Source organism: Diabrotica undecimpunctata, chromosome 9 (assembly GCF_040954645.1).
Source record: "Diabrotica undecimpunctata isolate CICGRU chromosome 9, icDiaUnde3, whole genome shotgun sequence".
NCBI classification, from domain to species: Eukaryota; Metazoa; Arthropoda; class Insecta; order Coleoptera; family Chrysomelidae; genus Diabrotica; species Diabrotica undecimpunctata.
This window is the reverse complement of record NC_092811.1, coordinates 44,843,934-44,860,453: the sequence shown is the minus strand read 5'-3', so window position 1 is coordinate 44,860,453 and position 16,520 is coordinate 44,843,934. Positions and strand designations below refer to the sequence as shown.

General features: G+C 36.2%; 4 protein-coding genes across 5 annotated transcripts in view; 1 reads left to right on the top strand and 3 right to left on the bottom strand.

Moving 5' to 3' along the window:
- Positions 1–6,094, top strand: part of LOC140450060 (glucose dehydrogenase [FAD, quinone]-like) — a 367,487-nt gene extending 361,393 nt beyond the window's left edge. For both annotated transcript variants that reach the window (XM_072543487.1, XM_072543488.1), the window contains one exon: positions 5,397–6,094. In XM_072543487.1, the coding sequence (XP_072399588.1) occupies positions 5,397–6,037 (641 nt within the window). In that variant the 3' untranslated portion in view covers positions 6,038–6,094. The remainder of the gene's footprint in view (positions 1–5,396) is intronic.
- Positions 6,095–8,176: 2,082 nt separating this feature from the next.
- Positions 8,177–8,815, bottom strand: LOC140450589 (uncharacterized). The gene has a single exon (XM_072544245.1). It carries the CDS (start codon positions 8,813–8,815, stop codon positions 8,177–8,179), a length of 639 nt encoding a protein of 212 aa, XP_072400346.1.
- Positions 8,816–9,631: 816 nt separating this feature from the next.
- Positions 9,632–10,990, bottom strand: LOC140450588 (uncharacterized). Its single transcript, XM_072544244.1, has one exon. It carries the CDS (start codon positions 10,988–10,990, stop codon positions 9,632–9,634), a length of 1,359 nt encoding a protein of 452 aa, XP_072400345.1.
- Positions 10,991–11,107: 117 nt separating this feature from the next.
- LOC140450587 (uncharacterized) lies at positions 11,108–12,193 on the bottom strand. Its single transcript, XM_072544242.1, has one exon. It carries the CDS (start codon positions 12,191–12,193, stop codon positions 11,108–11,110), a length of 1,086 nt encoding a protein of 361 aa, XP_072400343.1.
- Between the last annotated feature and the right edge of the window lie 4,327 nt (positions 12,194–16,520).

Genomic DNA, 16,520 nt, shown 5'->3' with positions numbered 1-16,520 from the left:
CGGAATAAACTTTCGCTCGTGCTCAGCTGCACGTGTTCGAGGTTTTAACAAGGAAGCAGTATCATCATTTTTTGACTTTTGGAGCCTCTTAAAGAAAAAATAAACTTTCCACCCTTCCATGTTTTTAACGTTGACGAAACCGGAATTACAACAGTTCAAGGTCGTCCATCAAAAATGATTGTTGTCAAGGATAGAAAACAGGTCGGCATCCTAACATCTGCAGAATGATTGGAGCTTTCTACTGCTGTAATCTGCATGAGGACCAGTGAAATATTTGTTACTCATATGATCACAATTCCCAGAGTTCGTATGAAGCCGCAGTTCTCAAAGGGTGCACCGCCAGGAACCTTAGTCGTTACTGATAAATCTGGTTGGATGCAGCTTAACTTGTTTGAACAATGGTTTGACCATTTTCTTCATCACACTCAATCGTCAAAAGAAAACTCATCTCTCTTAATCTTGGATGGCCATAAAACCCATACACAAAATATTGCTATTATTGATAAAGCACGTGAAAATGGAGTGACAATAATTTGCCTGCCTCCTCATACGAGCCATAGGATGCACCCCTTGGATGTTTCCTTAATATATCCGTTAAGTACATTTTATACGCAAGAAATAGAAGTGTGGCTGAGACATCATCCAGGGCGATGTGTAACTATCTCAGAGGTGCCTCACCTATTTGGAAAAGCTTACCTACGAGCATCTACTCCATTAAATGCCATTAATGGTTTCCAAAAAAACAGGAATTTTCCCACTTAATCGTACTGTTTTTACTGAAGAGATGTTCGCTGCAAATTTGCCTACTGATCATGAGCCAAATATTGAAGAAAAGATATCCAGCCCCAAAAAAAGTCAATCCAAAAATGACTAGCATGTCGAAGAACAAGTTACTCCAGAAAGACAAAATAATGAATCTTCTAAAGATTTGCTTATGTCCTCAACAAGCACTGGTTTAGGTCTATTTTCTCCGGAATAAGTTGTTCTCTATCCGAAAGCACCGCAAAAACAAATTAAGAAACAGCGTAATAAAAATAAAAGTAAAACTGACATATTAACAAACATCCCTTATAAAGAAGAATTGGAGACATCTCTAGCTACCAGAAAACCAAAAGTTAATGATAAAAATGTTAACTCAAAGACCAAGATTAAGTCACCAAAGCAGAAAACCGTAAAAAAGAAAATTCTTCCAAGAAGGTTAAAACAGTGACAGTAGTGCAGATGAGAAATGCTTCTATTGCAACAATAGATATTCTTCAGACAAAAAAGGAGAAGGCTGGATACAATGCTGCAATTGTAAAAAATGGGACATGAGGCTTGTGCAGGAGCTGACAGCGATGATGATGTATTTATTGACGAATATTGCATATATGATTAAGTTAAGAAAAATGTTTGGCATTATTATTCCTATTAATATTTAAGCAAAATGTTCAGTATTATTATTCCTATTAATATTTAAGCAAAATGTTCGGTATTATGATTCCTATTAATATTAGGCTTTTTTGGTTTAACCCATCGTTATTTCTTATTTAATTAATTGCTCTTTTCGTTCCTTTTAAATTTTTGAGTTTAATTTGTTGTATTTTGCATAAAAAAAAATTAAACTTAAAAAAGAGAAAATTAATTAAAATAACATAGAAAAATCCTATCCCATTTTACCCCCACGGTGTATCTCGTTTTACCCACTACTAATTTAATGTGGTGTGTTAATGAATGGACAGCAGCATTGGAAAAAAAAAAACCACCTATACATGTTATGTATTTAGATTTTGAAAAGTATTTGATCGGGTACCAAGAAGAAAGTTGTTGTATAAACTAGAACACTTTGGAATTCGCGGACAACTTCTTGAGTAGATTAATGATTTTTTAACAAATTGGGAGTTTTGTGTTAGAGTTGGCAAATCGCTGTCATCTAAAAAACCAGTTTTAAGTGGTGTGCCACAAGGATCTGTTTCGGGTCCACTACTATTTGTGTTGTATACTACTGATCTTGATTTTCATATCATATCTAGGAAAGCTTTCTACGCAGACGATACAAAAATATTTACTGTCCCACTTTTGAATGAATAAGACTTACAAAGTGACTTAGATTCGATCTTTAAGTGGTGTTCGGATTGGATGTTACCTCTAAATAGAGATAAGTGAGTAGTTTAACATTTGGGAGAAAATAACCCGCTTTTGTCTTATTCGATAGACGGGCATTTACTGGATACTGTGGGATCATATTGTGACCTTGGTGTTACAATTACTGAAAATTTGAGTTGGTCGGAGCATATTTCAAACATTACTAAAAAAAGCGAATAGTAAATTATACCTACTTAATAAGACTTTTACAAGAATATACTTTTCGGGTTCTATTTGTTTGTATAAAACTTATACTACCCCTACTGGAGTACTGTGGAACAGTTTGGTGCCCAGAATTAGTGCGCGATAGAACTCTTCTCAAAAATGTCCAAAAGAAAACCACCAGACTATCTTTCAAACGAAGAAGGCCAGATTGCCCACAAAGACTTTCTTTAGCAGGGTTACCAACTTTTGAAGCTCGTCGACTCCATGGTGACTTATCACCTTAAGAATTTTAAAGTTTGGATATGGAAATCTGCAGCATTTGTTTATTTTAGATCATCACAGCAGACTACGTGGACATAGTTTGAAACTAAAGAGGAAATCCTTTTCATGGACAAGACGCCAACATTTTCTGTGTAATCGTATGTTTAGTATATGGAATAGTCTCCCAACGGAAATTATAAATTCTCCATCTATAAATTCTTTTAAAAACCAACTAGACTGTTACATGTTTGTATTTGTAAACTGAACAATACTGTATATAATTTACTAGTTCATAGTTTATTTGGGCAACTAATTATTTTGTATCCGTAAAATAGTTTTGAAACACAATTCAGATTTCTGCCTTAATCTGAGTCTTCTAAAAATTGCAAGGCATAGCAGACGTTGATAAAGATGTTAATAGAGACATGGGGAATCTAAAATTTGTATTCCACGACATGTCTCCTCAACTAAGCAGAAATCTTTAGCGAATTGGTTTCTTGTACTCATACAGAGTAGATCCGAATAAAATGAAAAAGACAGTCAAGATTTGATTTCACGTACAAAGCGTCTATGTATCTGTTTATACGTATTTCGCTTTAATAAAGCTCATCAGAACAGCTATTCATAGGCGTTCTCAACGTGAAAAATAAATCTTTCCTGTCTTTAAGAAGCAACAATAAAATGGCTTCGAAACGGACGCAATAGCGACATCTGATATTAAATCCGTAAAATAGTTTTGAAACACAATTCAGATTTCTGCCTTAATCGGAGCCTTCTAAAAATTGCAAGGCATAGCAGACGTTGATAAAGATGTTAATAGAGACATGGGGATTTTAAAATTTGCATTCCACGACATGTCTCCTCAACTAAGCAGATATTGCGACCGACGCTATTGCGTCCGTTTCGAAGCCATTTTATTGTTGCTTCTTAAAGACAGGAAAGATTTATTTTTCACATTGAGAATGCCTATGAATAGCTGTTCTGATGAGCTTTATTAAAGCGAAATACGTATAAACAGATACATAGACGCTTTGTACGTGAAATCAAATCTTGACTGTCTTTTTCATCAAATTATTTTGTAATGTACTATTTCATTTTTCTTGTAAATGGGCTTATGGGTCTTCATGACCCCAGCCTTAATTACTATGTAATAATATTAATAATAATATTAATAACACTTTTGTCATAGTATTTCTCTAGAGATTTCTGTCTTTTGTTTATGTATTGTGATTAGTCTTGACCACATTTCGGCAGCATTTTCACAGTTTATTAAATGCATATGATCTTGACATATAGTAGATCACAAAATTACCTCTGCCTTTGAATTCTTGTCATCCAGATTTTTCCACTCATCGCTAGTTTGGCCTTCGGGTTCTGTAACTTTTCCATTCACAACTACAAGCAGTTTCTCTGCTTTAAACAAAATGATTACACTAAATTTGAATAGCTAAAAATTTGAGTCAATAAACTTGGTGATATTCCCAGAATCAATTTTCACAGCTAAGGCTATTATTTGCACTGTACTAAATGTTTATTTTATATTTGATATGACTCGAAAGTAGTGAAAATAAATACTGGGGCCACTTACGACTTAAACGTGACAACAACTAAACTTTTTGAAGTTATACTTCTATACGCGCGCTCCACGTTGGAAATTTGTATGGGAGTAAATCTGTGAAATCATTACATATGTAAGATAATGAGTAAGAGAGAGACAGAAGATATATTTTCTCTCTCTTCCTCTCGCGAATATAAAAATGTTCCTTTTGTATATATAATTTAATAAAGATATATATATATATATATATATATATATATATATATATATATATATATACATATAATATTATACATATAATAAAATATATTTATTAATATTATTATTTATGTGATATATTTTGTATTATTTATTAAATGTTCATAATTATATTAGTCTTTTGTATTTCAAAATAATAATCTCAATAAATCACTGTCTGATCCAGAACTGTCAATTTTGAAATATCTTTGTGTCATGTCCTCGGTAGTATAGTAGTCAGTATCCCCGCCTGTTACGCGGGAGACCGGAGTTCGATTCCCAGTCGGGGAGGACTTTTTTATTAATATTATTACATAATTGTCATTTTTAAATACTTATGGATATTGCATTTTAATTTGTATTGTATTATTATATGGAATTATGTTGCACTGGATTGTAGTGTATTTTCTTTTTATGTATATTATTGTCATTTTTAAATACTTATGAATATTGCAGTTTATTTGTATTGTATTATTATATTAATAACAAACTAAACAATGAATTTTACTGCAGAGTATGTGTAAAAATATTCTTGCATTCAACTCCTTTCATACACATATGAAAATAAAAATATACATTTTCATCAAAATATTGATTCAATCCTTCATTATTAGTAAGTTGTTATTAATTCTGTTTCTCTTTCTGCTATGTCTTACCTATAGAATTACATATGTAATGATTGTGCAGATTGACTCCCAAATAAATTTGTAACGGCGAATGCGTGTATAGAAGTGTAACTTCACCGGCAGTCCCACTGGACTGCCACACCTGTTTTTTATCCGAACTTGACAAGCTACCCTTTAAATCTTAAAATACGGTGGCTGGGTACATAACCTGATGAATAAAACAACCCGACGATCGATTAGTAAAAATTTTATTGAATAAGAAGCCTGAGAATATTAACAGAACATGTGCTTACATCTAACAGTTGACACGAAGTAATATAACCTAAAAAACAAAATTCTTCTATTTTCAAATCTTTAATATTACTTACGTTTAGGAGCTTATTCTAACATGTATTATTAATAAAATCATATTTCTACTATTTTAGGTACTGGTTATCCAGATATAGAAATAATGTTTATACCATCAAATGCTACAACCAACCTATCCCAGAGAGCTTTCAGGTTGACCAACGAGACCTACGAAGACGTTTGGAAGTATACCGATCCAGCTAAGTCTTTTGTAGCTTATGTAACATCACTGCATTCTGATTCCATCGGTACTGTCCGTTTGAGAAGTAATGATCCTTTAGATTATCCGCTAATCGATAACCGATTTTTATCAGATCCTTACAACAGAGACTTGAGACGACTGTATGAAGGTGTACTCCTTTTTTTAAAGTTAACCGAAACTAATGCCATGCGCCGTATTAATACAAAGTTACAAGGAGGACCTTTAAGAGCCTGTAATCAATATTCGTACAAATCTAGGGGCTACTGGTTCTGCGCAATTCGACAAATGACCATGAACCTTTATCATCCTGTAGGAACTACGCCTATGGGTCCAAATCCTCATCGTGGAGATGTCGTAGATTCCGAATGCCGTGTTCATGGTGTTAAGGGGTTAAGAGTTGTAGATGGAAGTGTTTTTCCGTTTACACTAGCAGGTCATCCTAATGCCCCCATTACTTTAGTAGCGGAAATGGCGTCCGATTTTATTAAGAATCAATATGTATATTATGAGCAATAGTAATATATTTACTGAAACAATGTGTATAATATGAGCAAGAGTAATATATTTACTTAATCCTTTAGCATTTTTTATCGCAATGATACCCATATAGCCTAGAAGGACTAAAATATGGCGGCTGTAGCTCAGTGGCTATGTTACTGTCTTAAAATGCTGGAGGACCCAGGTTTAATTTCCGGTACTGATAAAATTTTCGGTATCTAATTTAACTGAACCGCCACCGTGCTTAAAAATCCTAAAACTAGACCTTGTGCAGAAGGTTACACAAACTTTACTTTACTTTTTTTAGGATTAAAATATATAACAAAACTTATTTCCAAAGATGAATTTCCTACTACTACTCACTTAGCAAATATATTCAAGATCAGTTTTGTAAAACCAAAAGGGTAGTTTCATTCCTAAACGTAGCAAATGCCCTGCAGAGAAAACAAAGTGATAAAAATTTAGTAGATTAACCTTATTTTTTCTATAGAATATGGAAAAAATATTATTTACATAAGTGAAATTATTGTCCACTTAACCGGTGAGGACCGTTCTAATAGGACCCTACCCAAGATGTCGTTTGGTAGACGTACTCCTAAACAATACCTTATGCTGCAATTCTCCTTCGTTTTATTGTTGGAAATAACGGTTCCAAGAACCGTTATTGAGTGGTATTCTGGAACTGTTGGTTGAGTAAAGGGTTTAAAGTTTTTCTATGTATTATTTGTGTAGAACAATTTCTATACATTATATATATTATATATATATATATATATATATATATATATATATATCTATATATATATATATATATATATATATATATATATATATATATATATATATATATATATATATATATATATATATATATATAGACCGGTAATTCTCATCGTTATAAGGAGAGATCGGTATACAGAGAGATAGAGACAAAAATCGTTACTATAATAATAATTATACTGTACTAAATACTATTGTAATTAACGAATTAGCACTGTATACACTGTACACAACAAAGATTTATTAAAGAATGATATAAGTAATACAGTATAAAAAAATACTTTACAGTAACAAAATAATATGGTACTGTACAGTATTTTCATCAAGGTATGAAAAAAGATTACATCCTATATTAAGCCTACAATAACGAAAAAGTCTTGGAGAAAATTACCGGCGTTTGAGGTGGAATTATGTGTGATTCCACGTGCTTTCAATCTTCAACTAACTTATACCGCCGGTATTCTTTGGGTTTTTAAGTGGACTGTATTATTTTTCTATGGTACGTAAAGAATACTAGTAACTTACAACTAACTTTTATTTCTTAACGTATTATAGGTAACACAACCTAGTGAGTACTATATGTGACAATATACGTGTTACACAAATTTATTAGTTTCACAATCGCGGAGACAAATTTTCTTATTGCTAAACACTTGAGAGAGAGACACGCTCTGAGAATCCAATCACAAATTTTGTTATTACAGCACCATGTTTCTTCCGCGAGAATTTCTAACAGACAGCCAAGGGTTTTTCTTGGGACCGTCGGTCGCCGGTGTCGGGAACAGGTCATTTTTAACGGGGTTTAGTAAGTACCGTTAGAGTTTATTGATGGAATGAATAGGGCGTCTTGGCATAAAGGGTGGAGTACAGTTATGAACAAAGGGAAATATACTACTTTGAAAATTACAAGGTTGTAAACAAAATCAGTTTACAACCATACTGCCCCCCAGAGAAGGTGCACTATCTTGAAGCTTTACTTTTACTATAAGGCGGAAGAAGGTCCAAAAACATGCGTTGAAGTCTCATCTGGCGGTAAGTGGATCAGTCTAGTGATAGGGCGAATGAACGTTCCACTTTTCGTGCGAACTTGAACTGCTCGAACGTTGTGGTCTTTTCCTTCATAAACTTCGGTCACCCGAGCTAGTGGCCACTGTAAGGGAGGGTAGTCAAGGTTTTTAACCAAAACTAAATCGCCGACTTTAATATTAGGAGTTACGTGAATCCATTTGGGTCGGTTTTGGAGCCGATTTAGGTAATCCGAGGTCCAACGCTTCCAAAAGAGTTGCTGAACTCGAGTACACTGCTGCCAGCGCTTCAGTCGATTATCCGGAGTGCATGAAACATCTACCTCTGGATAAGATAACAGGGGAGCACCTATTAAGAAACATCTACCTCTGGATAAGATAACAGGGGAGCACCTATTAAGAAGTGTCCTGGAGTAAGAGGCTGTAGGTCTAGTGGATCAGTAGACAATGGAAATAGAGGGCGAGAGTTAAGAACGGCCTCTACTTGAGCAAGAATAGTGCAGAATTGTTCAAAGGTATATACAGAGTTACCAGTGATTTTAATCAAAAGTGACTTAGCACTTTTAGTTGAGGTTTCCCATAATCCACCCCAGTGTGGGGATCTGGGAGGAATAAATTTCCAAGTGATATTTTGAGAAGCAAGGAACTCGTGAAACACATGAGGCTGTATTGAGAAATATTTTCTAAGAAGAGTGAGATGGTTATTGGCACCCACAAAATTAGTTCCATTGTCACTGTAGATAATGGATGGGATACCACGTCTAGCTATGAATTTTTTAAGACAAGCCAGGAAGGCGTCTGTCGTGAGGTCAGACACTGCTTCTAAATGGACTGCTTTGGTAGCTAAACATACAAACAATGCTATGTAACCTTTAGATGCAGGGGCTCTTCTCAAGGAAGAGGACTTTATGCAAAAGGGGCCTCCAAAATCTATTCTTGTGTTTTCGAAAGGTCGTTTCGATGTGACTCGTTCACGAGAGAGATCTCCCATAATTTAGGTTGAGGCGATGGCATTAAACCTAAAGCAAGTGTTGCATGAGTGTATTATACGTTTTACACACCTAAGTCCGTCAAGGAGCCAATATCTTAAGCGGACATTGTTTAAGGTGGTTTAAGATCCTGCATGTCCCAGACGCTGATGCTCTGAGGTGAGCAACAGTGTAGTGAAGTCATTACGCGCAGGGAGCAGTAAGGGGTGTCGTTGATCAAAGGGTACATTTGAATACTTGAATCGACCACCTACTCTAAGTAATGTAGACCTGTCAAGGAAGGGATTCAGTGAAGCAATTTGCTTGTTAAGTAACAATCGACCTTGTGTCAGAGATAGTATTTCGGACTTAAAGAAAATGGCTTGAACTTGATGTATTAGGAATAGTCTGGAATCTTGCAATTCCTTAGGAGACAAATGACCAGATAAGCGGTCTTTATTTCGGGCATTGTACACAAACCGACGTATGTACGCCATGGATTTTATAAGTTTAGTGAATGATGAGAATAGGTTTATATATTCGATCCAATAATTTTTCTGAGTTTTGGTATATACATTAACTCCTTTCTTTTCTTCAGGGAGATTGACTATAGGCTCAAACGAGCTATGTTTAAACAAATAGCTAGATCGATCTAGTAGAAATGATGGTCCAGATGCCCAAAAGGATCTGGCCTGATCTGAAAGCTTGCCCCGAGATAAGAGGTCTGCGGGATTGAGTTCAGACTTTATGTGCTTCCACTTTGGGGAAGGGCTAGCGTTTTGGATTATTTCCACCCTGTTTGCCACAAAGGTAGACCATTTTTTGGAAGGTGAGTGCGCCTAAGAGAGAGCTACCATAGAATCTGACCACAAGATACTGTCAGAAATGGTAAGAGAACGAGATATTATGGCATAAAGCTTGGTGTAAAGACTGGTTAAGAGGACCATTGCACACAACTCTAGTTTAGGTATAGTGAGAGGTTTTCTCACTGGAGCAACACGCGATTTTGCAGCAATAAGTGTAGATGACACAGATGAATCAGAGTATTCTGCTCTTAAATACATGCAACATCCATATGCCTGAGTACTGGCATCACAAAACCCATGTAATTCGACTTGAACTACGTCCTTTTCTTCGATTATGCACCGAGGAATCGAGAAGGAGGACAGGTTGGTTAAACTTGACAAGAACTTAAACCAACTGTCTAAAAGATCGGGATCGGTTATAGTGTGGTCCCAAGAGAGATTTTTGGCCCATATTTGTTGCATTAGAATTTTTCCGTGAAAAATTACAGGATTTACAAATCCTAGAGGGTCATAGTACTGCGCTATGACAGAGAGAATTTTTCGTTTGGTAGGTAAACTAACAGTAAGCGACTCTGGAATGGCAACTTGGAATACATCAGTTGCGGGATCCCACTTAATGCCTAGCACCTTGCATGGCCCTTTTTCAGGAAGAATGTCCTTTGACCCGCTGCTAAACTCTGCAGAAGACGCAGCAAGAGATGAATTGGATCTGATCTTGTGTATACTGAAGCCAGCGGAAGAAAGAGTAGAGCTTAACGAACGATGCAGTGAAATGATTTCTTCTTCAGTACTACAGCCTGATAAGATGTCATCCACATAAGTCTGATATAATAGGGTGTCTTTCACTGCCGTTGAACGAGAGGTATTTTGAGCAATGTCCTTTAGAACTCGACAGGCTAGATATGGAGCACTCTTTTGACCAAATGAAACTGTAGTTAGTTCAATGCAAGAGAATTGGTCTTGTGGCGTTTCTCGCCACAAAGCGTTCTGAAGAAAGTGAAAGGAGGGGTTTAGTTTCACCTGCCGATACATTTTCGTTATGTCAGCAGTAAATGCAAATTTATGAGTTCGGAATCTGGTAAGAATTTCGAACAGTTCGGGCTGAACCTTAGGACCACGGAGAGTGATATCGTTTAGTGAGAGAGCTGAAGTGGTCTTAGCCGAAAAGTCGAAAACGACTCTCATTTTCGTAGTAGAGCTTTGGTCTCGTACAACTGCTAAATGTGGGACAAAGTATTTATTCTCAAATTTGGAGCTACAAAGGGCCAGAGGGACTTCCCTTCCGTGTCCTAGCTCAATATACTCCATCAGAATTTTTCTATATTCTTCCTTTAGGAAAGAATGCTTGACAAATTTCTTCTCAAGGGAAAGGAATCTGTTTTTAGCACACATAAATGAATCGCCCAATTCTTTGTGAGCTAAAGGGTGAATGAGAGGGAGGTCGACCTGGTAGCTGCCGTCTTTCAGAATTTTAGTAGTCGAAACAAAGATTGCTTCGGCAAGCTCATCCTATTCCGAACTTTTAGAAATATCAAGCTCTCGTTCCTGTTTAAAAAAGCGATCTAGGGTTTCATTAAGTGATTCCTCGGTTTCTTGAAAACCGAGGGTCGAGTGAAATGTGTACGATTTTGGGTGAGGTTGAAAGTGGGGTTTAAGATAGCTGAGTGGTACAGAGCCAGACACAACCCATCCTAGCTGTGTTTGTATAAGAGAGGGTAATCCTTTCCCCAACTTTTCAAGTCCTGGTAGCAACAGCTCATAGTAGGCATCCGCTCCTATGAGCAAATCAATGCCAGCTGGTTGACCGAAATCTTCGTCGGCCAGCCTATTTAATATATGAGAGGGAATTTTAAACTTTCTTATGTCAATGGCTATCTGAGGCAAGCAATTTGTAATAGAAGGTATTACTGCACACCGCTTAGCAGAAGAATTGCGAGGAAAGATATCTATTGTAACTCTTTCCTTAATGACATTACTATCATTAAGGATTCCCGAGATATGCAGACTGGAAGGATGCCGTTTGCATCCTATTGATTTAGCTAGTGACTCAGTGATAAATGAACTTTGACTTCCAGAATCCAGAATGGCTCTGGCTAGAATAGGTCGTCCATTTACTGGATAAATGTGAACTTTGGCTGTAGCCAACAAGACGTGAGTGTCATGTGTAGTGATGGTCGATAGTACAGTTGAGCGTGAAGTGAAGTTATTTTCATGTACGACGCTGGACTGGTCAATTTCTGGCTGAGTCGTCAGAAGAGTGTGAGATATAGAACGAGTGGAAGACTCTCCGTGGTTGAGTGAGTGATTAGAGGGCTCAATTGGAGTATGAGTGTTAGCCGCTGAGCTGCGAGTGTTGTGTAAAAGAGAATGGTGCGTCGAGTGGCATAGGGAACAGGAAGACTTTGAACCACAGTTTTGTAAAAAGTGCTTACTACCTAAACAGTTAAAACAGAGCTTATTGGCCTTTGAATATTCAATTCTATCAGATACAGGCAATGAACAAAACTTAGTGCATGAGTAGATGCGGTGATTTTGCTGCAAGCAGTAACCACATCCTTTGGGCTGTGAGGTATATGGTTTTGATTTTGAATCCATTTGACTGGAGGGGTTTGAGTGTGAGTGAAAAGCTACCTTGAACTTACGTGGGTGAGAATGGTCATTACCTTGAAATCTAGTCACTTTAGACGTGGGTTGTTGGGCCGCAATGGAATTCTCAGAGTTGATATTTTCCAGAACAACACAACGGTTACTCAAAAAATCGAAAAAGTCATCAATAGAAGGAAGCTGATTCACTGAAACTTGCTCTTCAAATGAGCGACGAGTGCTATAATCAAGTTTTTGTTCCAATAACTGAACAAGTAAGGATTCAAACAATTCTGTTTTACTTAACTTTACCGTATCTAAGGCATCCAAAATTGCCTTAGAATTTGCAACGAATTGTCTCAGAGATTGCGAAGTACATTTTTGCAATGTAGGAGTGGCTAGTAACTGCTGATGCTGCCGTTGGTTACTATACCGGCTGTGTAATAAATCTAAAGCTATGACATAATTATCATCAGTTACCGGCAACCTATTAATTAGCTTTAACGCTTCTCCCTTTAGATATGATTTTAAATAAAAGAATTTCTCAACATTTGATGATAACTGTGAATTATTGACAATTAGGGCTCTGAATAAGTCGATAAAGGAAGGATATTCGATGCAATTTCCACTAAATGTGGGTAAGTGAATGAATATTTGGTAGCTTAATATTTATATGAGAGTGGCCACTACGAGAGAAATGATCAGGATCTGGTCGGGAAGACACTTGATTTAAGGCTTCGACTTGAGCTTGTAGGGTACATTTTAGATCCAGACATTTATTTTCATATTCCTCTCTGTCCTCTGAGTCACTAGGTGAGTCCAGTAACTCAATTTCATTTTGAATGGAGTCATAATTAGCTAAGTTCTCCTTAAGAAGGTCTATACGAGACAACAACTGATGTTTATGATCACAAGAGGTATTAGCGCTGTACCACTTTTCTATGCGGGTGAATTGCGCCTTGTAAGTACTACGCTTTTTCTTAAAAGTGTCCATGTTTGTATTTACAAACAACGAGTTAACTGAGAATTTACTAAGTACTACTTATATTAAGAATACTAAGAAAGAGAAGTATTTATTGCTAAACTAACCTAACCCTTCGGGTAAAATACAAAGATAAGACACAGAGTGAGAGAGAGAGAGATGCAGAGAGGTATATATTTTTTTTAACAACACTTCTATTGAAATACAAACGGGCAAATGCTGAACAAGACACAGAACGAGAAATAAAGAGAAGTATTCTTGCTAAATCCAAATAAGAATAACAGTATACAAAATAAAATGAATTATTCAATATAAATAAATTTTACTTCAAAATATACTATGCAGCAATATATAAATTAAGTTTTCTATTAAGAGTAAAAATGAAGAATTAAATTATATTTAAATTGCAACTTTGTGACTCGCACTGTAACAGAATCACCAAATATCATGAGAAGAGTGATAGCTTAATTGATAATCTACGGTTCTATATTACTGTTAAATACATAATTATAATAATGCATATGCCAATCTGGTTTACGATGAAATAAATAAAGACATGCAGAATAAAACAACTAATTCGTAGCTTTTATTATTCTCGTAGCATCACCTGAAACATACAAAAAACATTCCAGACCGGCATAGCTTTCTCAAATTTATACAATCTAAATTATGTTCTAAATTACTTAATTATATTCACTTCTGAGAAAACAATCTGCTTATAATTATATGTGTTTAATGCTATCACTACACTTTGTTTATTAAGAAAAGAGTTTACCTCGATACACTAGGCTTTCGGGGAAGCCTATGTCTACTTGCGTCTGCTTCCTGCGGCTGCTGTGCACCTTCCAACTCGATTGAGCTTCAATTGTAAAGAGCTAATCATGCAGAATCATCCATCCAGTTCAAAGATAGACCATGGAGAAAATTACCGGCGTTTGAGGTGGAATTATGTGTGATTCTACGTGCTTTCAATCTTCAACTAACTTATACCGCCGGTATTCTTTGGGTTTTTAAGTGGACTGTATTATTTTTCTATGGTACGTAAAGAATACTAGTAACTTACAACTAACTTTTATTTCTTAACGTATTATAGGTAACACAACCTAGTGAGTACTGTATGTGACAATATACGTGGTTACTCAAATTTATTAGTTTCACAATCGCGGAGACAAATTTTCTTATTGTTAAACACTTGAGAGAGAGACACGCTCTGAGAATCCAATCACAAATTTTGTTATTACAGCACCATGTTTCTTCCGCGAGAATTTCTAAAAGACAGCCAAGGGTTTTTCTTGGGACCGTCGGTCGCCGGTGTCGGGAACAGGTCATTTTTAACGGGGTTTAGTAAGTACCGTTAGAGTTTATTGATGGAATGAATAGGGAGTCTTGGCATACAGGGTGGAGTACAGTTATGAACAAAGGGAAATATACTATTTTGAAAATTACAAGGGTGTAAACAAAATCAGTTTACAACCAAGTCTGTTATCTTGATTTGTTTCCTTTTGCCTTTACACAGAACTGACCTGAGCTTGTCCTAAAGACGCATAGAATCTTCCACATCACTCATATCGTGTTCCTGCTGAATGAAAAACCGATGAATTACTTTTGACGCATCCAAGGCCTACTGAAGGGTCGGAGATGGTTCTGGCTCTGCTTCCACTTCCATGTCACTGTTCTCTTCTTCTACTTTTACACGAACTGCTTGTAGGATGTCCTTATCAGAAAGTCCAGATGTTATAGCTACATTTTCATTAACTTTTTCGAAATCTGTTAGCTCTTCCGGTCCGTAGTTGATAGAAAGTTCAAACTGTCTGGCTCAAATAGCTAACGGCAGGTCATCTTCATCCATAGTCAATTCTTAATCTTTTAGCCATCCTGAATGTTTAAAGAAATGTTTTATTGTATTTCTCGTCACCTCGTTCTAAGATTTACTAATCATTAGTATTGCGTTAAGAACGTTTAGTTTGAGATCGCCATTGTTCTTTTGATGATACTTTGGTCTATGCGCTGAAAAACAGTCGTTGTGTTTTCAAAGTTCAATGTTTTAAAGGTCATTCAGTACAGGAGGAGCAGGACAATTGTCTATAAGCAAGTTATTCACGCACTCTTGTTTGATTTGAAGGTCACGGGTAGGTCTTGGTAATATTTTTAAAGCAACCTGGGTTTTAGACTTCCCTACCACTAACAATTTTTTTTCACTGAACCTGTCATGTTAAGACGTCATTACTAAAACCGTAATGCATTCTTAGAGAGCTTTCCACCAACACATTTTTCAGATTTAAATTTAAAAGCTTTGTTTGATGTCATTTTAACGTATATCGTTCATACTATATCGGTATATCGGTCATATCGTTCCTTCAGTCCAGGCCACACGTTTTCTAGCTAATCTATCCATTACGTTTTGTTAACATCGCGAGCCTCTCCTCCGATCTGGCCGTAATTGATCTCTCACCCAGAATGTGAAATATGGTTCATACGCTGCTGCTGGAACCACTGAAACATTGCGCGATCTAAAACTTCGTGCTGAGGTTTCCGCCACTTCTTCCTGCTACCGCCCCGGTAGCTACCGCTACAAGCCACTTTTTTCTGGTTTTCCATATCGTAGCCACAGTTGAGTAGAACAGCCCCGGACGGCAAATGACATGCAATTGCTTCTCACGTTTCTCTATTGCCTAAATTATCGATAACTTTTCTTCTACCGAGAGCACTTTACGCTTTTTCGAAAACATGTTGACTGTTCACACAAAACAGTAAGACATGCCGCGTGTGTCATCCAATAAAATTAATAATGTTAAAATCCGTAAACTAATTTTCGAAACCAAATTCAGATTTTTGCTTTAATCTGTGCCTTCTAAGAATTGCAAGGCAAAGCAGACGTTGACAAAGATGTTATTAGAGACATGGAGAATCTAAAAATTGCATTCCACAACATATCTCCTCAACTAAGCAAAAATCCTTAGCGAATTGGTTTCTAGTACTCGTACAGAGTATATCGGAATAAAAGGAAAAAAGATAGTTAAGATTTGATTTCACGTACAGTGCGTCTGTATATCCGCTTATACGTATTTCGCCCTAAAAAGGCTCTTCAGAGACGTCTATTCACAGTCGCTCTGAACGTAAAAATAAATCTTTTCTGTCTTAGGAAGCAACTCTAACATGGCTTCGTATAGATGAAAATAGCGACACCTGATATTAAAATCCGTAAACTAATTTTCGAAACCAAATTCAGATTTTTGCTTTAATCTGTGCCTTCTATGAATTGCAAGGCAAAACAGACGTTGATAAAGATGTTGATAAAGACGTTGAGAAAAATGTCATTCCACAACATATCTCCTCAACTAAGCAAAAGTCCTTAGC